The 25916-nt window shown below is 38.8% G+C and overlaps 1 protein-coding gene across 2 annotated transcripts in view; it reads left to right on the top strand.

Annotated features, from left to right (window-relative positions):
* Nucleotides 1-25916, top strand: part of anos1b (anosmin 1b) — a 139101-nt gene that overhangs the window by 19286 nt on the left and 93899 nt on the right. For both annotated transcript variants that reach the window (XM_073041350.1, XM_073041351.1), the window contains exon 2: nt 11395-11442. In XM_073041350.1, coding sequence (XP_072897451.1) covers nt 11395-11442 — 48 coding nt within the window. The remainder of the gene's footprint in view (nt 1-11394; nt 11443-25916) is intronic.

The following is a 25916-nucleotide window of genomic DNA, read 5'->3' on the forward strand; positions in this document are numbered from 1 at the left end:
AAATCTGGCAGGAGCAAAGGATATTGGGATTGGTGAAGGTGAAGTGCGGCAGGAGGGGTGTGGTTCAGGTGGCAGAGGAGTGCCAAGGGTGAGGGGTTGGCACAGGTGCAGACACACCCAGCCCTGAGAAACCAGGCAAGCTCATTTAATTTCAAACAATTGGTTTATTTATTGATCATTACAGAATGTCTCTCTGGTGCTTCCCACTCTGTCCCCTTTCTCTTCCCTTTTTCCAACCAGGAATCTCTTCTTCCTGCCTTCTTTCCATTCTCCATCCACAATAGAGACCCATATCAGAATCTGGTTTATCATCACTCACTTATGTCATGAAATCTGTTTTTTTTTTGCTGCAGAAGTATAGTGCAATACATAAAATCACTCTAGCTATGTATATGTACCTAAGACTTTTGCACAGTACTGTACATCTCAAAACAAAAATTTCTTGACCAAATACAGTATTTTAATGCTTTCCCTCCTCATACAGGAGATTCACATGATTTTGTAACATTTCCCTATATAAAAGGTTACAGTAAATCAATGTAATAAAGTTGCTGTCACTTGACTGCAACATATGTTTTGAACGTCACGCTACCATTTGAACCTCACTGTCCTGATAAATGAACATCTTGAGCTGCAATACAGATCCACAGGGTACTGTTGCAGCAGGAGGGCAAAGAACACCTATTTATCTGGTATTGTACTCATGGAATCCAACTCATCTATTTAATCAATCATGTTCCACTCTTATAGTATCCATTTCAAGGGTAGAAATATGACTCTTACAAAAAAAAACTAATGCTAATGAAACTTGATCTTCATGTATGGAGTTGTAATTGATGAATTATATCATAAATTCCGGTGTGGACTTTGTCAAAATTATCACAAAAACATTTCTCAAGAAGTACACTCCAGCAGAAAGACATTGATATATAATAATTAAAATGTGTAGTAATGAGAGAGAAAGGTCACAGGAGGTCTCCTCATATCTTTCACAGTCATGATGAATCATGTGAAGAGAATCATAATGATTTAACTGAACAAACCCCTTTTGTGGCTGGTACAGTTATTTGATATGTTTCAAAGGATTACTTTAAAATATTTGGAAGGTCAGCAAGATAACGAACTTTGGTAATGGCGACATTTCTTAACTGTTATTATGTGTAATCTTTCTACACGAGCTTGCAAAAATTAGCTTAAAAGTTAATTTACTTTTGTACAGTTACGTCTCCTTTAGTCATGCTCATTCAAGTTATTAATAAGTCATGGCATGCAGATCTGTTCTATTCACTTGGTCAGATCTGCACTTTACTGCAGGTCGGTCATTTGTAAGGATCTATATGAGGTTTAGCATGAAATCCTATCTAGAATTTGCAGAAGCATGGCTTAGAAATCTTGCTGTGCCAGAAAAGACATGCAAACTGGGCAATGTAGAGCAGGCCACTGCATGATTTATATAAGGGTTTTCCAATAGAGTACTCTATTGCACAGGAGATCCAAGGTTAATTGTACAATAGAATAAGCCTTGAACTTTTAATATGCTCAAAAACCTTCTTCCTTGCAGCTGAATAGTAGAAAACAGATTATGGATCTTGAAAGTATTGGGAATATGGGGTGGGGGACAGGGAATATTCCAGCAGACAGTTATCAAAGAAAGGGGAATAATATCAGGAAGTCTTTGGAATGGTTCAACAATTCAGGTGTTCAATTAGACTTTCAGGATAGGGGTCACAAGTTTTTATTTGCAGATGTGTCAGGGTCACGATGGGGTGGGGGTGAGTGCTGTCGAAATTGAGAAGTGGTGTTGAGATAGGGTGTAGTGTGGTCATGGAGACACAAGAGACTGCAGATTTTGGAATCAACGGGTCGAGCAGTGTCTGTGGGAAGAAACGAGTTGTTGATGTTTAGAGTTGAAATGCTACCCTGTATGCAGTATGGTCACTCAGAATCTGTAACTGCGCACATTTCCTGAACACATGATTTTCAGGGATATTGGAATTCTTCCTGATTTCCCACATATTGCAGGTGGAGTATTTAGTGAGTCTGATTTCTCCTCCCATAACCTTGGACTCACTGCTTAGACTTCTGGTTATACAAAATGCCTTCTACTTCAAATATTAGTTACTGCAATTAAAAGTTCCTAACATAATATGCATGTTATTTCATGGTTTCGTCTTGAGATTGAAAATGCAGAATACATTTTCTTTATTATTCCAATTGAAAAGGCAGGATTTAATCTCAGAGCATTATTACTTTTCAATGAACTGTTAACAAGATTCTGAACTATGTTTACTAAAAACCTGTCTAAACAAAACAGTTTCCTTGACTTAAATTATTTACCCTCTCAAAGTGCATTGCAGCAGTGCTGACACACCCAGTGCAGTCCATATGACTGAAATTATATTGATAGGTTTCATGGTTTTAACTGTTCTCTTCCATGGCCTACTGTGCATTTAAAACCTTACTCATCTCCTGTGGTTCCATATGTGAATTATCATTCTGATTTTTTTGGGAACATTTTCTCTTTTGTTTGTAACATATTTATAGAATCTCTTATGATTCTCCTTTATCTTAGCTGCCAAGGATATCTCATATCTCCTTCTTGAGCTCTTGATTTCCTTTTTAAGTATACTCCTACATCCCTTGTACTCCTCAGGGATTTGCTTAATCCCAGCTGCCTTTACCTGGTATTTGCCTCCTTCTTTAACCTGACCATATCTTCATCAGTCAGGGTTCCCTAATGTTGGCAGCCTTGCTGTTCACTCCAACAGCTACATGCAGGCACTGACCTCTCCCTCTGTCAGCTTTAAAAGCTTACCACTTACTAGATGTCCATTTATCTGCCAACAACCCTCCCACTAATCTTTGGAAGTCCCCGTCTACTGTCATCAAAATTGCCTTAGGACTTATCTGTGGAGCCGAGCTATCATTTTCCATAACTTATTTTAAAACTTTTATAACTTATTTGCAAGTGCTCCCCCACTTCCACTTCCGCAACTTCCCTAGCCTCATTTCCCAGGAGGAAGTCAAGCGTTGTCCTCGTTTCTCTAAGTGCTACACGCACAACCCCAGCATCTGCAGAGTATTTTGTGTTAATAGACAATAGACAATGTTTCTCTAAGTGCTGTTGTTTCATAACGTACGCTGCCCTTGAGTTGCTAAGTCGCATTAAATTTTATTCCTACTGCCTGAAATCTAATTTTGTTTATAAAAATAAACGCAGTTTGTCGAATCCTAAGTAGTTTTTCACATGCGTCCCCTGTGATCCTTATCCTGAAAACATTAAGTAACATACAAAATGCTGGAGGAACTCAGCAGGTCAGTCAGCATCTTTGGAGGGGTATAAAGAGTCGATGTTTTGAGCTGAGACCCTTTATCAGAACTGCATGAAGGATCTAGGCCCAAAATATCCACTCTTTATTCTTCCCTATAGATGCTGCCAGATTTGCTGAGTTCCTCCAACATTTTGAATATATTATTCTGCAGAATTTCCTCTGTTACTGAAAAGGTTAACTTGGGTTGGGCACAGTTTGCAAGCCCGGTGGCAATGTGTATTAGATCTCTCTCCTTTAATTGATGGAGTCTGAGCCCCTTCAGTGATTGCAGTTTGATTCTTGATAAGATAATGTCAAAATTAGCTGAGGAAGAGAGGGCACATGGAGAAATTCGACCTCTGCTAATGTAAAGGTGCAATGTGTTAATTATGGCACTTGAAAAGCTTCCCCTGTTCAATTTAAATTGATTCCTGTACTTTCTAGCAGAAGCTTTCTTTAGATATTTATGATTTCATTATTAGATGAAGCAACAATTTCAAACTTCGTATCCCATATCATTACTTCTTTTGGAGCTTTAGAATTTAAAGCTGGTGCAGTGACAGTGGGAATTATTTAATCCTTTGGAGTATTTCCTGTGATTAAAGCAGTTAGTGGTGCATAGAATTCTGTTAAATTTTACCCTTTCCCACAGTAGTTAGAAACTGTAATTAGACCAATCTTCTTACATTTTAAATGTAACTTTAAGTAAAAAAAACATTTTGGTAGAATATTGTCTGCCTTTTATATTTCATTTGAAATAAATCATGGGCCATTTAGCACATGTTTTAAAACCAGAAGCACACAAAATCACAGATTTTTAAACTAGAGTACAGCAAAACTTATGTTAGTATGTAAAATAGTATTTGAAGTCATCATTCCTTGCAATTTGCTGAACTACAGGGGTGAAATACATATATAAATATCAAGTGATAACATGATCAGGCATATCATGAGATTTATTGATCTCCAGTCTTCCAATTCTGTGAGTTGGCTAAACATAGGTGATGAAATTGGATTGACAGTGTGTGGTTTGTCTAGGTGGTCAGAGGTTCAGGGTAGGGACAAGGGAAAGCATAGCCCACGGGGAAAAATGGAGGAAATCTGCTCATATCTAAGTCTCTGTCACAGTAGCATTGGAATCCAGTGCACTTCACAATACAAGTTAGTGTATGTAATGTAACTGAAACATGGGTGAGGATTGTGATTAACAAAATAATAATTTTGAGATAAGGAAGACGTGGAGAGATGGCAGTTAACTAAACAGTGTTGAGATTGAGATATGTTGAATCCGAATATCAGAACACAGTTTGCAAATAGCAATATGAGGTAGGAAGGGAAGGAAATTTGCTTAGAATTAAATGTCCTATGTCAGCAATAGAACAGCTTAAATGCTTCTATCTAGTCTCCATACCAGGCAATGACTGCATCATGGCCTGGAATGGATATACCATTGCATTTGAAGGTAAAATCCTACAAAATTTAGTTGATTCAGCCCAATACATCCTGGGAAACCCCTCACAACCATTTAATACTTCTACATGAAACACTGTGATAGGAAAGCAGCATCCATCATCAGAGATGCCCACCAACTTGGTCATGCTCTCTTCTCACTGCTGTTATCAGGTAGAAGATACAAGAGCCTCAGGATATACACCACCGGGTTCAAAAATAGTTTCTACATATCAACCATCAGGCTCTTGAATAAAAGGAGATAACTACACTCATTTGCCCCATCATTGAAATGTTCCCACAACCAATGATTTTATGAACTTTTTATTTCATTATCTTATGTTCTTGTTACTTATTGCTTTTCATTTATATTTGCATTTGCACAATTTGTTGTCTTCTGCACTCTGGTTGATCTTTCATTGATTCTATTGTAGTTACTATTCTATAGATTTGCTGAGTATGCCCACAGGAAAATGAATCTCTGGGTTGCATATGTGACATATATGTACTTCAGTAATAAATTTACTTTGAACTTTGTTCAGAAGATCTCTTTGAAATGACAGGGGGCACTTTGGTAGAAGAAATTAAAGGATTGACTATTTTCTAAATGGAGAGAAAATTTAAAAAAAACTAAGGCACATAGGGGCTTGGGATTCCTTGTGCAGGATTTGCTAAAGGTTAGTTTGAGTATGTGATGAGGAAGGCAAATGCAATGTTAGCATTCATTTCAAGAGGACTAAAATACAAAAGCAAGGATGAAATGTTGAAACTTTATAAAGCACTGGTGAGGTCTCACTTGGAGTATTATGAGCAGTTTTGGGCTCCTTATCTTAGAAAGTATGTGCTGAAACTGCAGAGGATTCAAAGGAGATTCATGAAAATGACTCCAGGATTGAATGGCCAGTCATATGAAGTGTGTCTGATGGCTCTTGGCCTTTGTTCACTAGAATTCCGAAGAATGAGGGGTGACCTCATTGAAACTTAACAAATGGTAAAAGGCCTTGATAGAATGGATGTACAGAGGATGTTTCCTATGGTGGGAGAGTCTAAGACCACCAGAGGACACAGCCTCAGAATAGAGGGGTGTCCTTCTAGAACGGAGATGAGGAGGAATTTCTTTAGCCAGAGAGTGGTGAATCTGTGAAATACTTTGCCACAAGCCAAATCTTTATGTATATTTAAGGTAAGGGGTTGATAGATTCTTGATTAGTTAGGGAATGAAAGGATAGGGGGAGCGGGCAGGAGATTGGGGCTGAGAGGAAAATTGGATCAGCCATGATGAAATGGTAGAGCAGTCTCAATGGGCCAAATGGCCTAATTCTGCTCCTATATTTGATGGTCTTATGATCTGTAATGACAGATCATGCAATCATTATAACAGGGTATAAGTAAGTGACCAAGTCCAGCAGTATTTGGGTGTAGCACAGTGTCTTGCAGCTCCTGCTGGACACCTGATGCTCTGTGTTTGGAGTTTGTACATTCTCTATCTGATTGAGATTCTTTGGGGTTCTCTGATTTCTTCTCCAGATCCCAAAGATCCCATCTATGAGGCTGGATACAAGAGCCCATGATATTACAGGAAAGATACTAGCATAGTTAGAAGATTGACTGGCTGTTAGAAGGCAAATATTGCAAATAAACAACAACACACACAAAATGCTGGTGGAACACAACAGGCCAGGCAGCATCTATAGGAAGAAGCACTTTATTGCAAATAAAGTAGGCTTTTTCTGGTTGGCTGCCGCTGTTTAATGATAGTCGATGCTGGGACCACATCTTTTCATGTTATATGTCAATGACAGCCGACAGAATTGATGATGGTTTTGTGACCAAGATAAATACTGGGGCAGCTAGTGTTGAGGAAGCAGACAGTCTGCAGAAGGACTCTCAGAAGATTGGGAAAATGGGCAAAGAAGTGGCAAGTGGAACACAGTGTAGGCAAATATGTGGTAGTGCACTTTGGTAGAAGGAATAAATGCATAGACTATTTTCTAAATCGAGTAACAAATTAGAAATCAGAGGTGCAAAGGGACTTAGGAGTCCTTGTGCAGGATTCCCTAAAGGTTAACTTGCATGTTGAATTGGTGGTAAGGAAGGCAAATGCAATGTTAGCATTCATTTTGAAAGGTCTAGAATAAGGAAAGATGTCATGCTGAGGCTTTATAAGGCAAGCTGTTTGTCGATACCTTAATTGTTTCTAACTTGTTGAAGTAGTCGAATTGTTCCATTTTCACTTCCAGACACTTTTGATATTACCAAACCTGGATGTTTGAACCCGTAGTGAGCAAAACAGTTCTGAATGATCTTACTGCTTACGTCTTGCCAACTATCAGTCGCTGCATTTTGAATACCATATGAAATTGACGTGATTTAAAAACTGTTCACTCTAAGTACAGTAGTGTCTAACGGCCACACAAGTTCATACAACTATTTGGCAACAGTATCCTGTCCCAATTAAGCGACATGGTGTCCCAAATAAACAAAGGAAATCCCAGGTATTTTCTGGATTAGTTTTTGTTCTTGAAGAGTTGTCTTAAATATATGGCTGCCACGATGGCCCAATTAACTGGAATCTACTCTGCATTGTTTTCATTTATGTCACCATGCTTCTAATCTCAAGTTACCATAGTAATCAAAGATCTCTGCATCAGTTATGAATAGCATATTTTGAGCTCATTATTAGCTTCAACTCAAAGTTTAAAGTATGTTTAAGTACATATATGTCATGATGTACAACTCTGTGATTCATTTTCTTGCAGCTTTACTCAATAAATCCAATAACCATAATCGAATTAATGTAAGACTGCACTACTAGGTGTACAACCATTGTGCAAAAGACAATAAACTGTGAAAATACAAAAAGAAAGAAATAATAACTAAGCAATTAATATTGAAAACATGAGATGCAGAGTCCTTGATAGTGAGTACATAGGTTGTGGGAGCATTTCAGTAACGGAACAAGTAAAATTCAGTGAAATTACCCCTTTGGTTCAAGAGTTTGATGGATTGGGAGTAACAACTGTTCCTGAACCTGGTGGTGTGAGTCCTGAGATCCTATACTTTCCTCCTGATGGCAGCAGTGAGAAGAGATCATGGCCTGTGTGGTGGGTGTCCCTGATGATGGATGCTGCTTTCCTGCGACAACAATCCATGTAGATGTGCTTAATGGTGGCAAGAACTTTACCTGTTTTTTGTAGGACTTTCTGTTCAATGGTGTTGGTGTTTCCATACCAGGCTGTGGTACTCTCCACCACACATCTTTCAAAGTTTGTCAGAGTTTTAGATGTCATGCTGAATCTTCACAAACTCTTAAGGAAGTAGAGATACTACCATGCTTTCTTCATAAATACACTTGGGTACTGTGCCCAAATCAAGTCCTCTGAAATGATAACACCAAGGAATTTAAAGTTTCTGACTCTCTCCACCTCTGATCCTCCAGTCAGGACTGGCTCATGAACCTCTGGTTTCCTTCTCCTGAAGTCAATAATCAGTTCCCTGGTCTTGCTGACATTAAGTAAGAGATTGTTGTTGTGGCACCAGACTCAGCAAGATTTTCAATCTCCTTCCTATATGCTGATTTGTCTCCAACTTTGATTTGGCCTACAACAGTGGTGTCATCAGCAAACTTGATAGATAGATAGATAGATACTTTATTCATCCCCATGGGGAAATTCAACTTTTTTTCCAATGTCCCATACACTTGTTGTAGCAAAACTAATTACATACAATACTTAACTCAGTAAAAAATATGATATGCATCTAAATCACTATCTCAAAAAGCATTAATAATAGCTTTTAAAAAGTTCTTAAGTCCTGGCGGTAGAATTGTAAAGCCTAATGGCATTGGGGAGTATTGACCTCTTCATCCTGTCTGAGGAGCATTGCATCGATAGTAACCTGTCGCTGAAACTGCTTCTCTGTCTCTGGATGGTGCTATGTAGAGGATGTTCAGAGTTTTCCATAATTGATCGTAGCCTACTCAGCGCCCTTCGCTCAGCTACCGATGTTAAACTCTCCAGTACTTTGCCCACGACAGAGCCCGCCTTCCTTACCAGCTTATTAAGACGTCCCTCTTCTTAATGCTTTCTCCCCAACACGCCACCACAAAGAAGAGGGCGCTCTCCACAACTGACCTATAGAACATCTTCAGCATCTCACTACAGACATTGAATGACGCCAACCTTCTAAGGAAGTACAGTCGACTCTGTGCCTTCCTGCACAAGGCATCTGTGTTGGCAGTCCAGTCTAGCTTCTCGTCTAACTGTACTCCCAGATATTTGTAGGTCTTAACCTGCTCCACACATTCTCCATTAATGATCACTGGCTCCATATGAGGCCTAGATCTCCTAAAGTCCACCACCATCTCCTTGGTCTTGGTGATATTGAGACGCAGGTAGTTTGAGTTGCACCATATCACAAAGTCCTGTATCAGTTTCCTATACTCCTCCTCCTGTCCATTCCTGACACACCCCACTATGGCCGTGTCATCAGCGAACTTCTGCACATGGCAGGACTCCGAGTTATACTGGAAGTCTGATGTGTACAGGGTGAACAGGACCGGAGAGAGTACGGTTCCCTGCGGCGCTCCTGTGCTGCTGACCACCGTGTCAGACCTACAGTCTCCCAACCGCACATACTGAGGTCTATCTGTCAAGTGAGAGTCTACTCCCATCTCCGTTAGTTTGTGCCTTAAGATCTTGGGCTGGATGGTGTTAAAGGCACTAGAGAAGTCAAGGAATGTAATCCTCACAGCACAACTGACCCCATCTAGGTGAGAGAGTGATTTGTGGCACTGGAGCTGTGCTTATCCACATAATCAGAAGTAAAGCAGGGGGCTAAGCACACAACCTTGTGTGAAGTAACAGGATATTTAAATATCAATAAAAATAAAATCTGATGATATTACTTGGAGATGTTATGTAGTTTCTAATAGAGTCAAGTTACTTTACATCCAGTGAAGTGTAATGATGGTTTCATAAGGATAGAGTTTCTGATTTGGAAACAAGAAAATCACAATCTAAATGCAGTTGACTTTGATGGTTGGATTAGGAATCACATGCTCCACCACAAACTTAAACCTCTAACTCATAAAAACAGAATTAGCTCATTTGGCCCATCAAGCCTGCTCCACCATTCAATCATGACTGATTTATTTTCCCTCTCAACCCTAATCTCCTGCTTTCACCCAGTAACATTTGATGTCCTTACTAATCAAGAACCTATCAACCTCCAATGACTTGGCCTCCACTGCCATGTGTGGCAATAACTTGCACAGATTTACCACCCTCTCACTAAAGAAATACCTCCTGATCTCTGTTCTAAAAGGATGACCATGTATTCTGAGGCTGTGTCCTCTGGTCCTAGACTCTCCCACTATTAGAAACATCCTTTCTATATGCACTCTATCTAGGCTTTTCAATATTTGATAGGATTCCTCCCATCCCCCTTTTCTTCTAGGCTTCAGTGGGCACAAGTCCGAATCTATCAAACGCTCCTCAACCATTAAACCTTTTATTCCCAAGATCATTCTTGTAAACCTCCATTGGACTCTTTCCAATGCAAGCACATCCTTTCTTAGATGTAGCCCTCAAAACTGCTCATCATACTCATCAGGTGGTCTGACCAATACTCTATAAAGTCTCAGCATTACATCTTGTTTTTATATTCTAGTCACCTTGAAAGCAATGCTAACATTGCATTTGCCTTCCATACTATCAACTCAACCTACAAGTTAATCATTGGGGAATCCTGCACTAGAACTCCCAATCCTTTAGCTGAATTTGCTCCATGTTTAGAAAATAGCTTATGCCTTTATTCCTTCTACCAAAGTGCATGACCATACACTTTCATTTTCTGTGTTTCATCTGATTTTTTTTGCCCATTCTATTAAACTATAAAAAAATTTCTGCAGATTCCTGACTTCCTCAACATTACCTGCCCCTCCACGTATCGTGTATCATCAATAAACTTGGCTACAAAGCCATGAATTCCATTCTCTAGATCATTAACATATAACATGAAAATTAGTGGATCCAACACTGATCCCTGTGGAACATCTAGTCACTGGTAGCCAATCAGTAAAGGCCCCCTTTTATAACACAAAATGCTGCAGGAACTCAACAGGCCCAGCAGCATCGATGGAGAGGAATAAAGAGTTGACTTTTTGGGCTAAGAGTCTTTATCAGTCCAGAGTCCCTTGTGTTTAAGGCCCATACATTCCCAGTAGGCTAATCTTATGTCCATGCTATCATATCATGGGCTCTTGTTTAGCAGCCTTATGTGTGGTAACCTTGTCTAAGACCTTCTGGAAATTCAAGTAAACAGCACCCACTGACCCACTGCTTTATTTATCCTTCCCTGTTATGTTCTCAAAGAGTTCCAACAGATTTGTCAGGGAAGATTTCATAAAGCTTTTTATGATCAAACAGTGTGGTGCTTTTCACTCTATTAAAAAGTTCCAAGGTGTATTGCAGTATTTGCACATATGTAATCATAACTAAGAGTGCATTTGCAGCACAGAATAAAAATTTTAATATTATTGAATATTTTTTAAAATTCTAGCTGTTTCATCAGATTGCATTATTAATTTTTCAGGAGAGTATTAGAAAATTGATGAAATGATTTTGTTTTGCAGAATGATGAGATTCTAACTTGGTGCGAGGGCCACAGGAGGTGCACCCAGGTGAGTACTGCTAGTGTTTTCATTGCAAAATAGCTCTACTATAGCACATTCCAGTCTGCTACTGTACATTAAATATATCTATTTGATGTGTGCTTTTAACAATGTTAAGTCTTTTAATTCTTTTTAACATAGTATCTGTCAGTCAGTGGTCTGCTTTCATGCAGAATAACAGGTTTGTTGAATTTGACTGATGGAATCAGGTGGATTACTTGAAGATAAAATGATGGGAAACTGGTAGTAGAACATAAGGAATGTAGACAAAAGAAATTATTTTATATGCTTTATATTTAAGTTGCCGAATCCTTTGCTTCAAACTTACAGCCTACAACTCCATCTCACTCATCACAGTGTGTGGAACATCCACACACCTGGAAGTGATTTATCATATTGTGACCTAATCATTATTTCAATTGGTTTTGTTAAACTGTGAAGTTGGGGCATTCCAATTTCTGTGTGCAGTTACTATTTACAGGTTGCTTAGTCAATCTTCTGGAGTGCCTTCAATGGTGGAAAATCACTTCTTTAAGTAATGAGACACAAACTATACATATTCTCCAACTGTATTGACATCTAAAGAAAGGCCATTAATCCACTGATATTTTTGAAAGGCTAGTAATTTGTTTTGGATTTAAGTGGGCTGAGTCTCTGAATAGGCATTTAGTTACAATATTGTCACAGTTTAAAGTGCAGGGGCCAATAGCAAATTATTAAACAAGCTGGCAGAGCCACATCAATGTGAGCCTCCACCTATAACGGCAAATATATTTTACTCTGTTATGAGATGTGGATATCAGTAACTCAGAGTATTGGACATCTGATAGCAGAGAGAAAGAAGCTGTTTCTAAAAGATTAATAGGGGGTCTTCATGATCCTGTACTACTTCCCAACTGGTAGTAACGTGAAGAGGGCATGTCCCAGATGTTGAAGGTCTTTAATGATGGATGCTGCATTCTTGAAGCACTTCCTCTTAAATATGTCTTTGATGGGGGAGAAATTTGTGCCTAAGGTGGAAGTGGCTGAGTCTGCAGCCCTCAGAAGCCTCTTGCAATCTTGCATATTAGAACCTCCATACCAGTCTGTGATGGCAAACATCTGTAGAAATTTGCAAGAGTCTTTTGTGACATACACAATCTCTTCCATCTTCTAATGAAGTAGAGCTGCTCATATGCCCATTTGTGTTTGTATCAGTTTGTTGGGCCAAGGATAGATCATCTGAGATGTTGACACCTAGGAACTTGAAGCTGCTCACTCTTTCCGCCACTGACCCATCAATAAGGACTGGTGCATGTTCTCTCGATTTCCTGCTGCTGAAGTCCACAATCAATTCTTCGGTGTTGCTCACATTAAGCACAAGATTGTTGTTGCAACACCACTCAACCATTCAATAAATCTCACCCCTGTACACCTCCTTGTCACCTTCTGAGATTCTGCCAGTACCAGTCATGTCATCACCAAGTTTATTGATGGCATTTGAACTGTGCCGAGCCACACAGTTATGAGTGTCGAGATAGAGCACTGGGTTTGATGATTGGCCTTGGTGATTGTCAAGGAAGAGCTATTATTGTTGATCTGCAGTGACTGTGGTCTCCTGATAGGGAAGTCAAAAATCCAGTGCAGAAGGAGATACGGAGGCTCATATTTTGAAGCTTCTGTGGTACCTAATTATATTGATGTAACTAAGTCAAAACCCATTGTTTCTGATATGAAGTCACATATGGACTGGAAAAGTTTAGCATTTTTTCTCCAAATGATGTTGGTAAGCTTTTGCTGTCACCAATTCTGAATGTAGATTTTATATCAAATGTTTTTAATTAGCAGAGATTGATTTACTCACCTGGTTTATAGAAGACAAACAGCTTATGGCCTTACTTTAATTGCTTCATCTGCCTGTTACTTGTGATGTTGGGAATTCTATATTTGAAGCTTCAGATCTCTTTGTTCATTGGCAACCTTCAACACCAATCCATTAAACTTTCAGTATAAACCAATTCTTGGTTCTCCTTCTGAAAATATATTATCATAAACTTTATATTGACTCTGCTAGCTCACTGTTCTATAATTTTTTGCGCTCTTTTCAATTACTTCGTATCCTTTACCTGCAAATACATTTCTGGAACAAGAGCAACAACTAAGCTGAGGCCCAGATTAAAACAGTCTATTGTACCACACCTTGTGCTATGCAATATTAGTTAAATATTTTCCTGCCTTTAATTAGAAAATAGCTTAATATTTAATATAATTTTTACATTTCATTTTGACCTAGAAGGAGGCCATTTGGCCTCTGTTTTCAATATGGGGAATAATGGCTGGATATTTCAAGAATATTATTCTAGCCTCAATATGAATTGCTGAAAAGAAATTTACTTACATCAGTACTTAAGCACTGATCAAAAAAGAAGCTAGAGAAGGCCCCACTTTCAGCAATATGTCCGTGGACTCTGCTTTAACCAAGTTAGTAGCTGTCAGAGAATAACACATTCATATACATGATATCTTGAATGTAAGTTGTTTGCTGTGGTAAGCTGGTGAATATCTAGGCTGGAGCTGGTTGCATTTATTCCATATTGTTTAACACTGTCACTCTTCTATTCCAGCTGTACTTAAAGAGTGTACAAGTATCTTCAATTTGAATACAGTAGCCTGACAATTTCATACAAAATTTCTTTGCTGTATCATCGTACCATTCTTTAAGAAATGTATAACAGTTTAATTTTGAGAAGTTGGAAAGGAAAACGATGAAAAGTTTTGTCTGGAACCAGTTATCATCAAATAGATAGACATACATATTATTTTCCTTTTGAATTCTTATCGCTGGCCAGCGAAGAGCGGCCAGTGTGTGAGTGGCTCAGGGTAGGAGTGGAGCTTTGAGGCTTTGGCTCAAGAGGCTTCGGTGAGCAGAGGCTGAGGACGAGCTTGCTCCCAGTGAGGTAAGGCTGGGTAAGTTCCTTTAATTAATTTAGGAGTAGGTAATGGAGACAGCAGTTAAGGCAGTCAACTGCTCCGTATGCAGTATATGGGAAGTCAGGGACAGCACAATTGTCCCTGATGACTACACCTGTAAAAGGTGCATCCAGCTGCAGTCTTGACAAACCGAGTTAGGGAACTGGAACTGGAGCTGGATAAACTTCGGATCATTCGTAAGGCAGAGGCAGAAATAGATAGGAGTTTCAGGGAGATAGTCAGGAGGCAGGAAGCTGGGTGACTGTTGGCGGGGACAACCTACCAAGGACAAGTTCTAATGGTCGCGACTCTGGCACCGAGTCTGGACCCTCAACTCAGAAAGGAAGGAGGGAAAAAAGGAGAGCAGTAGTGATAGGAGATTCGATAGTTAGGGGGACAGATAAGAGGTTCTGTGGGAGAGATTAAGAATCCGATGGCCTATTGCCTCCCTGGTGCCAGGTCCGCGATATCTCGGATTGAGTTCTCGGTATTCTTAGGAGGGAGAGTGAGCAGCCAGATGTCGTGGTCCATGTAAGGACCGATGACATGGATAGGAAGGAGGAGGAGGTCCTGCAAAGAGAGTTTAGGGAGTTAGGTGCAAAGTTGAAGGACAGGACCTCCAGGGTTGCAATCTCAGGATTGCTACCCGTGCCATGAGCTAGTGAGGCCAGAAATAGGAAGATAATGCAGCTAAATATGTGGCTAAGGAGATGGTGCAGGAGGGAGGGCTTCATGTTTCTGGCCAATTAGGCTTTGTTCCAGGGAAGGTGGGACCTGTTCCGACGGGACGGTTTTCACCTGAACTGGAGGGGGACTAACATCCTTGCAGTAGATTTGCTAGTGCTACTCCAGGGGGAGTTTAAACTAGATTTGCAGGGGGAGGGGAGCCAGAGTGTTAGAGCAGATAGTGAGGTGGAGGAGGATAAAGGTCATATGAGGACTGCATGTATAGACAGAAATCAAAGGTATGTATGTGATAGAAATGTTCTCAGGTGCATCTATTTCAATGCAAGGAGTGTTGTAGGTAAGGCAGATGAGTTTAGGGCATGGATTGGCTCTTGAGATTATGACATTATTGCTATTAGTGAGACTTGGTTGCAAGAGGGGCTGGACTGGCAGCTTAATGTTCCAGGGCTCCGTTGTTTCAGACGTGATAGAGGGGGAGGGATGAAAGGGGGAGGAGTGGCATTACTAGACAGGGAAAATATCACAGCTGTGCGTAGACATGACAGCCTGGAGGGCTTGTCTACAGAGGCCATATGGGTGGAGCTGAGGAACAGGAAAGGTGTGACTGCACTAATAGGGTTGTTTATAGACCATCCAATAGTCAGAGAGAATTGTAGAGAGATAGCAGACTGATGTAAGAAGCAGAAAGTTGTAATAGTAGGGGATTTTAACTTTCCACATATTGATTGGGACTCCCACACTGTGAAAGGGCTAGATGGCTTGGAGTTTGTCAAATGTGTTCAGGAAAGTTTTCTAAATCAATATATAAAGGTACCTATGAGAGAGGATGCAAAACTTAATCTCCTATTCGGGAACCAGACAGGTCAGGTGACAGAAGTATGTGTAGGCGAACGTTTTGGGTCCAGTGACCATAATGTCATTAGTTTCAAGTTAATTATGGATAAGGATAGGTTTGGTCCTCAAGTTGAGGTTTTAAATTGGAGAAGGGACAATTTTATGGAAATGAGAAAGGATCTAGGAAGAGTGGATTGGGATAAGTTGTTTTCTGGCAAGGATGTGTTCAGTAAGTGGAAGACCTTCAAAGGTGAAATTTTGAGAGTGCAGAGTTTGCATGTTCCTGCCAGGAGTAAAGGCAAAGTTAACAGGCATAGGGAACCTTGGTTTTCAAGTGATATTGGTGATATGGTTAAGAAAAAGAGAGAGGTGTATAGCAGGTATAGGCAACAAGGAACAAATGAGGTGCTTGAAGAGAATAGAAAATGTAAGAAAATACTAAAGAAGGAATTCAGGAAGGCAAAAAGAAGACATGAGGTTGATTTGGCAGATAATGTGAAGGTAAACCCGAAGGGTTTCTACAAGTATATTAAGAGTAAAAGGATAGTAAGGGACAAAATTGGTCCCCTAGAAGATCAGAGTGGTTGTCTTATGTGTGGAGCCTCACAAGATGGGGAGATCTTAAACAGTTTTTTTGCATCAGTATTTACTCAGGAAACCGGCATAGCGTATATGGAAGGAAGGGAAACAAACAGTAGTGTCATGGAACATATAGAGATTAAAGAGGAGGAGGTGATTGCTGCCTTACAGTGAATAAAGGTAGATAAATCCCCCGGGCCTGACATGACAGTTCCTCAGACCTTGAGAGAGACTAGTGTAGAAATTGCAGGGGCCCTGGCAGAAACTTTTAAAATATCCTTAGCCACGGGTGCGGTGCCTGAGGGTTGGAGGGCAGCTCATGTTGTTCCATTGTTTAAAAAAGGTTCCAAAAGTAAACCAGGTAATTACAGGGCAGTAAGCCTGACATCAGTAGTAGGTAAATTATTGGAAGGTGTTCTGAGAGATCGGATATACAAGAATTTGGACAGCCAAGGGCTGATTAAGGATAGTCAGCATGGCTTTGTGCGCGGTAGATCGTGTCTAATGAATCTTGTAGAGTTTTTCAAGGAGGTTACCGAGAAATTAGATGAAGGGAAGTCTGTGGATGTTGTATACATGGATTTTAGTAAGGCATTTGACAAGGTCCCACATGGGAGGTTAGTTCAGAAGGTTCAGACACTAGGTATCCATGGAGAGGTTGTAAACTGGATTTGAAATTGGCTGTCTGGGAGAAGATAGTGGTAGAGGATGATTGCTTCTCAGACTGGAGGCCTGTGACTAATGGTGTGCCTCAGAGATATGTGCTGGGACCATTGTTGTTTGTTGTCTATATCAATGATCTAGATGATAATGTTATAAATTGGACCAGCAAATTTGCTGATGACACAAAGATTGGAGGTGTTGTGGACAGCGAGGAAGGCTTTCAAAGCTTGCAGAGGGATCTGGGCCAACTGGAAAAATGGGCCAGAAAATGGCAGATGGAATTTAATGCAGACAAGTGTGAGGTGTTGCATTTTGGAAGGACAAATCAAGGTAGGACATACACAGTAAATGGTAGGGCACTGAGGAGTGCAGAGGAACAAATGGATCTGTGAGTTCAGATACATAATTCCCTGAAAGTGGCATCACAGGTAGATAGGGTTGTAATGAAGGCTTTTGGCATCTTGGCACTCATAAGTCAAAGTATTGAGTATAGGATTTGGGATGTTATGGTGAGGTTGTATAAGAAGTGGTGAGGCCAAATTTGGAGTATTGTGAAAGATTGAAAGAGTGCAGAGATTTACTAGGATGTTGCCGGGTCTTCAGGAGCTGAGTTACAGGGAAAGATTGAACAGGTTAGGACTTTATTCCTTGGAGCGTAGAAGAATGAGGGGGGATTTGATAGAGGTTTACAAAATTATGAGGGGTATAGACAGAGTAAATACGAGTAGGCTCTTTCCACTTAGATTAGGAGAGATAAACACGAGAGGACATGGCTTTTGGGTGAAAGGGGAAAGGTTTAGGTGGAACATTAGGGGGAACTTCTTCACAGAGAGTGGTGGGAGTGTGGAACGAGCTGCCATCTGACATGGTAAGTGCAGGCTCACTCTTAAGTTTTAAGAATAAATTGGATAGATACAGGGATGGGAGAAGTCTGGAGGGTTATGGACTGGGTGCAGGTCAATGGGACTAGCGGAATAACGTTTTGGCACAGACTAGAAGGGCCAAATGGCCTGTTTTTTTGTGCTGTAGTGCTCTATGGTTCTTTTTTTTTGATACTAGATCAGATGCACTGAAAATATTCAGAAATTTGCCATTCCTGAGCAGCAAATGTTACAATTTTCTTTGTCTATTTTCAGGGTGTTTCTTTGGATAATGGATTCTTTAATCTATGGTCATCTTTTTACATGATTTTATTATCTTTAAGTGTATCTTTAGCTGTCTTGATTCCTAGGCACACTTTCACTAGCACATCTACTCTAGATTAATGTGCTGCAGAAAATGTCTGATAATGGGTTGCACTGCTTGGGTTCTTCTTCCAAATGAAGAATGTTAAGTTAGCAGGGCCTTGTTTTGAGTTTAAATTGTTAAATAAAATTATTTCTTTTACAGAAGGTGAATAGATGTATAATTGAACAGTATCTTCAAAATGAAAACAGTAAAACCATGCAAACTATTTTATAAATTACTTTCCCATACATGCTTTGCTGATAATGTACTATAACTCCTCTGTTAGTTAGTTAATGAAATGAAAACAGTTATTAAATGGATGCTCTACTAGTAGTGCATCTCTGTTTCAAAACCTGGTTTTAGTTCTACCTATTATTTGAACTTACAGACACCTGCAGCTTAAGCATACAAGTACTGATTTGGAAGCAATTATGTATATGCACTCCACTTACCAAGCTACCTGATCCAAAAAGCAAGTTATAATAAAAACAAGAGAGATGGAATAATGTATCAGCCAGTAGTCTTCTGGGCTGATTTAGCAGCATGCCACCTAACACCAGATTAAAATTGCTGCCACAGCCACTGTTCATAGATTACAGGGCTATAGGTACCACTCAAGCATGGATAGAGTATTCGTAGCAACATTGAGATAGCCTGGCTGCTTTCAAATGGAGTTCTATATCTTAAACTGGTAAAAAAAAACAAAAGAAGACCAAATGTTATGCCTTTGAATAAAACAAGCTGATTCCTTTAAAATCCTGATTTGTTCTGACTTAACAAAATGTTAAGAAAAAAGTGCCATATATCATGAGTATGTGATAGAATTCCGAATCATATAGTTTAATTGTTATGTTCAAGGCAAGTGAAGGCGTGACTTTAAGTGATATGAGCATAAGCAGTGGAGATTTTAATCAGGAGTTACCTTACCATCAGTTGCCTGCAACCTATCAGTTTCCATTTTAAAAGTAAACAAATTTGTGGTTTAATCTTAATTTGCAGTTGTCTGAATAGTGGATTAAATCAGTCGAGAAGAATTACCAAGGGAATTAAGCATTGTAATGTGCTGAATCTTAATGTGCTCTTATGGATCTTGTTTTGAGTGAGTAGGGTGGTGGACAGGCTGTAAAACATAAAAATAAATTCCATTCATGTAGCATCTTTCATTTCATTTAAAGGGCACCCTAAAGCATTGTAAGTCAAAGAATATTTTTCAGTGCAGTCATTGGTGTAAATTTAAACATGGCAACTTGAGCACAATGAGCAAGTTCACTTAAGCAACAGGCTCATAACCTGTTTTGTAATGTTAAACAAGCAATGAGCTTTGGTCAGGATAGTAGATTATCTGACCTGGACTTCACCATATTGTGGCACGGAGTCTTTTAAACCCAGAGAATTATCAGAGCTTCGTTTTAATACTTTATCAGAAAGTTTGGATCAGCACTGAATATCAGGATTTGATCCTATAATTGAGGCAGAGAGGCAAAATAATTATATTCTGGATCTGTATTTTCATTCATGAATACTCTACAAAGATGTCTGATGTAATACACTTTCTTTATAGCCAAACATATTGCACAAAACCAGCTATAACTACTGTCCCAGTGAACCTTGTGTAGGGTCAAAGTTTCTCACCTCTCCTGAGTCCCCACACTATGTAATTGAACTCCATAATGAGTCTCCACACCACAGTGAGATACTGAGTCATTTTGTTGTAGTGTGCAGACTTTTTGTCCTTCCCTGTAGCCAGGTATAAACAATACATGCTATAAAGTTTTTTGAAGGGGTTCACAAGAGTGAACGTCAAATACTTTTAATGTAAAAACAGGTAGTAGTGAAGTATCTATCTGTTACACATACTGTCCAATGTTGCTTTTTGTCCCCCTATTCCCAATTTTTGTAGCTGTTAAGACTTTATAGCTTAAACACAACTTTAAAGGAAGTGTTTTAATTTGGAGAAGTGGGAATATTTTCTGTTTTTATTTAATTGTAGTTGGCTTTTACTGTGGCATTCTAGAATGAGTGGACAAAGAGAGTTGCATGGCAGAAGAAACAGGGAGGTAAGCGGGAGAGAAACATTTGACTAGATAATTATACCCTGAAAGCGCTATTTAGAATTGCAAAATCTGAAAGTCAAATTTTCAGCACTTCTTTCAGAATGTCATGGCTTTTGAAGAGGATTAAGGTCTCTTTTAGAAATTTTTTTTGCGGGTTTGTTATTTTTTGTCTTTAAAAGATTCTGTCTCATTAAAAATGATCTAATTTGCACCATAGTAGGATAACAAATTGGAGAGATGGTTCCACAGGATATGCAGATTGTAGTAATTTGGGTATTACGACTTGCAAAAGTTGCTGCTGGTCTTCTCAGAGTTCTGTGTCGAGTGTTGCATGATCTCTCGTGCGGCCTTTTTCTAATAAAAATGCTATTACCTCAAGCTGGTAAATCACTTCACACTGACAGGGAAGGGAATTATCATCTATTGAGCATGTTCGGGTGGCAGATGTGGAATGACCTGTAGCTACTAATGCAACAAATCTTCCATCTGTGTGAGTTTTGTGACAGTGTGCTCCATCAACATCTGACATCTTTGAAATTGTTATAATGATTGCAATAAAATCTGCAACCAGATACAAATTCCAGACATATACCAAAACCTACTTTGATCAAGATGGGCTCTACTTCTCTCTGGTTAATGCCATAGCAATGTTAGCCTTTTGTTGTGCAGCTGGACCTGCTTTGAGTACAGTATTTCTATTATGACTTGTACATTTTTTTCACCAACTTTGTTTTCTATTTGCAAATACATCAGTATAAGCAAATTAAAGTTAATCTTAATTCCTTTAAACTTTGAAGCCACTCATTCTTGACTTGTCCAGTAATAGCATAATAAAACTAAACTTTCAGGGACAGTTTTGAGCTATTAAAAGTATCTTACAACGTGTGATGCTTTATAGATTAAGATGCTAAGTAGGTTGTACCACTCTGAAGGGTAGTGTGTTATCTTACTTTTAAACTGTATTAAAAAAGCTAAAAAAGCATCTAAGTTCTAATATTGTTTATGTCAAAACTTTTTAAATGTGATTAGAAATTTTTCTCCAATTTTTTTCACACCAATTAAATGAATTCTATATTGTACCTTTTCACCTATTCACTTCTCTTCTTTCTTTTGCAGCACACTTCTCTTTGTAAGTAAATGTGGAAGGGGTAAAACTACTTGAGTCATAGATATATTGTGCAGATGCTGAGTTCTTTTTGTGCTATATGGACAGGTTTCAGTATACACCTCCTAATAAAATGTTTTCAGTTTCTGTTTCCATTATTCTTACGTAATGATAATTTCTCCATTTTGAGTTAGAAGAATTGTTAATAGAACTTATACCATAATGCAGTTAGTTTCTCTTCCTTCACTTTCTCCAGTGCTATTTAGAAAGGCTTAGAAATTAAAGGATTGTAATGATTATAACTATAGTTCTTGCCTAAATCACAAGAGGTGCTGAGGCCAATGTTGAGTAACAGGGAACTGTGCCAAAATCAAATTCCTTGTGAGTATATTAGGAGGACAACTGGTAAGAAGTACTGCAATGAAGGTTTTATACATCATTTTCTAAACTGGATAATCATCTGCAAATAACTCACATACAGGAATATAAGGAATTGTGAGTTGGATACCTATGGACGATTCCCCATAGAGAAGAGAAAATTGAAGGGAGAATCATCTAGGCTTTTGTATGTACCTCAACTAGTTGGTTGAATCTACTTGGCTGATACATAGAACCAAACTTTTTAACCACGGTTGTGTATGCCACAGAGAAACTGGGAGAAATCAGTCCACACAAATCCAATGTTCATAAAAGTAAAGTTGCCCTTGTATAGAGAAATTCTATTATAATTTGTACTATCATGAGAACGTGTGTTGAACAAGTTTGTCTGGTTCTCAGTCAGGCTTGCCAATTATTTGGATAAATTCAAACTTCAACACATTTTCCTTTGCAGCTGTTAGAAAATGGATCTACCTGATTTTGTAAGTATAGTGCAATGATTTGCACTTTTTAAGTCAGATAGTGGAGTGGTAAGGAATTGTTTTAAACCACCTAAGAGAGATTGTATTTTATCCTATGATACCCTGCCTAATTTTAGTGATATTTTACTTTTCAAATAAGTAGTTTCACTACCCTGATATACTGTGGTGATGTCTTACACCTAATAAATGCAACAGCAATTGCCTAGAAAATTTCTGCCCAGCTTAATGTAGAAAACTGAACTGAACCTGAACTGCTTGAGACTGGAGGTTCTCCATGAAGTAAATGTTTGTAAATTCTTTTTTTTTCAAACCACTCTTGGCAGATAAAACTGTTAATATTATATATAAATGTTTAACATTTCTTCAGAGTAAGACTTTGTACTAAAATTGTATTTCTTTTTTATTTTTTCCAAACTTATTAACTCACAAATGATGCTCTTGGTGGAAGAAGAGACATGTGAAAAAGTTTATCCTATCAGGTTTTCATGCACCAGTCCACACTTCAATGGTTGATGAGAATTACCCAAGCATAATAATTGTAGCTTTATGGAAAGAGACCATGAAAATAAACAAAACAGCTGGCATTATTCAGCAGATCATGCAGTACCAATGGAAGGAGATAACATTTAAAGTTGAAGATTCTTCACAGAATTTTTTCCACCAATTCTGCATGATCTGCTGTTTATTTCTAGCCCTTTTTTGTTTTCTTTCAATTTTCCAGAATCTGCATTTCTTTTAACTTTTCAAAGGCAAAAAGTTTATTGTGTCCACTGACTTTGTACACCCACTAAGTATAGATTTTCCTTGGGGGGGGGGGGAAATTGAATTATGCATATAAAATTATAAATACAAAACTAACTCAATTCTATCAATTTTGAATCCTTAACATTTGGAAAAGGAGTTTCAGCTGATGTTATTGGCACTAAGTGTATAAAACTATAAAACTCTTGTCAGTTGAACTTCCAATGTATCACATCGTGGGGTATTTGTCCAAACAGCAATATGAAATTTTATATAAACATACCTAAGCTGTTAATGTTCCTCTCAAAAGAACAGGGGTTCATTCTAATCTAATTCATTACAGAAATATTCTTTATGACAGCTATTCATGCAAAAACTGCAGATGCTGTATATCTGAAACAAAAACAGGAAGTACCAGAGATACTCGGTAGGACATGCAGTATCTGTGGAGAGAGAGACAGAGTAAAGCTGGAATTATCTCCTCTTGATCCTTGGTCACTAAATTGGTTTCTTAGATCAGCTGAATGTAATGCATGCAGAATGGTTTGTATTTACAAAGTGTTATGTAGGATGTACATTACAGAACGAAGATAACTGAAGGACAGAAACATCATATTTATTTCACTAGTTCCTTAATTGACTCATCATCCAAACACTTCAGCATAATCTTCTGTTCCTGTTTCTATTCCAACTTGTGCAGACTCTCCGTAAAGTTATCAATGTGGTTTGCTTTAACCACTCCAGCTGCTAGTGAATATCTTATTACTATCACTGTTGGGTAAAGAAGTTTCTTCTAAATCCTCTATTGCATACTTTTGTTTCTGTATAATATTGATGGTCTCCAGTTATGATCTTCTCCTAAGCTAAAACATTCTCTTTGCATTCAATTTGACAAATTCCTCATTGTTTTAAAAAACTTGATGTAAAGGGACCATTTCTATTCATTCTTTTCTTCTATTTGGTCCATTCAAGTGTTCTTCATACTGTTTCCAATGCTTAAATATATTTTTTTTCTAATGACACAAACAGAACTTCTGCTTTACAATTTGCTCAGGCACAAAGAATGAAAGTGCAGTTGAAGGGGATTTGTGATATAGGCAAATATGGAAAGGAGGACTGGAACTAGGTTGTTTCCCAGGATCCCACATTAGCCCAATGGGCCAAATGGCCTGTTTCTACATCAGTATAAATGAGTCATGTTTGATGGAGTTTTTTGCATGACTTCCTTTTCAGTTTATCCCTCTAGAAATAAATACTAAAGCTTAGTTTACCTTTTTCCTGGCCTTGATGACACTTCAAATTTTATAAAATATTACCATACAAATATCAGAGCCTGATGTAATAAAAGTTGTTGTAAGATCGTATTGTTCTACCATCTGGTAGATTGTATGCACAGATCCATCACTAAACACTTAGTGCTGTTTAAGTTATACTAGACTCTTGAGTATAGCTTGATCTCAAACAGATTGGTTCTTTGCAACACAGCAGAGTAAGTCTAGAATGTGCATTCTGTTTCATTTTTAAAACAATTAGAGATTTATTTACTCACTACACCTAGCTGGGTACCATTGACAATTGGCTCTGAAATAAGAACAGCATGAAGTAGTCACCAAGTGATTTTCATATATCTAATGTTTTTTTACTTTAAAGACAAATAAAAATAGGGTTAGGCTTTCATCTTTTCGACAATAGAATTACTTTTAGCTGTTGAAGTTACTGAGAACTTATGGCTTTGATTAAAACAAAGAAAGCTATAGAATCTTGATGAATAGAGTCATAGAGAAGTACAGCACAGAAATGGGCCTTCCAGCTCATCTAGTCCATGCCAAAACCATTTAATCTGCCTACTCCCATCGACTTGTACCATGACCATAGCCCTGCATACTCCTACCATCCATGTACCTATCCAAACTTTTCTTAGATGTTGAAGTTGAGCACGCATGCACCACCTGTGCTGGCAGCTCATTCCACACTCTCACGACCCTCTTACTGAAGCGGTTTCCCCTCATGTTCCCCTTAAACTTCTCACCTTTCACCCTTAACCCATGACCTCTGGTTGTAGTCCCACCCAACCTCAGTGGAAAAAGCGTGCTTGCATTTACCCAATCTATATCCCTCATAATTTTGTATAGCTCTGTCAAGTCTCCTCTCAATAGTCCTAACCTATTCAATCTTTCCTTATAACTCGGGCTCTCCAGACCTGGCAACATCCTTGAAAATTTTCTTGGTACTCTTTCAGTCTTGTCTACATCTTTCCTGTAGGTAGGTGAACAATATTCCAAATTAGGTCTTACTAACATCTTATACAAATTCGAGATAATATCCCATCTCTTTATGGAGGCCAATGAGCCAAAAGTTTTCTTTACAACCCTATCTTCCTGTGATGCCACTTTCAGTAAATTATGGAGCTGTATTCCCAGATCCCGTTGTTCTACCACACTCTTCAATACCCTACGGTTTACTGTGTAAGACCTATCCTGGTTGGTCTTACTGAAGTGCAGCATCTCACACTTGTCTATACTAAATTCCATCTGCCATTTTTCCACCTGACGCAGGTCCCTCTACAAGCAATGACAGCCTTTTTCACTGCCCACTGCACCCTCCTGCCTTGGTATCATCTGCAAATCTGCTGATCCAGTTAACCACATTATCATCCAGATCATTGATGTAGATGACAAACATCACCAGCAGTTTGTCACCAGATGACAAACCCAGCACCAATCTCTGTGGTACACCACTAGTCACAGGCATCCAGTCAGAGAGGCAACCATCTACTACCACTCT

The sequence above is a fragment of the Hemitrygon akajei genome, chromosome 3 (genome assembly GCF_048418815.1).
Source record: "Hemitrygon akajei chromosome 3, sHemAka1.3, whole genome shotgun sequence".
NCBI lineage: Eukaryota > Metazoa > Chordata > Chondrichthyes > Myliobatiformes > Dasyatidae > Hemitrygon > Hemitrygon akajei.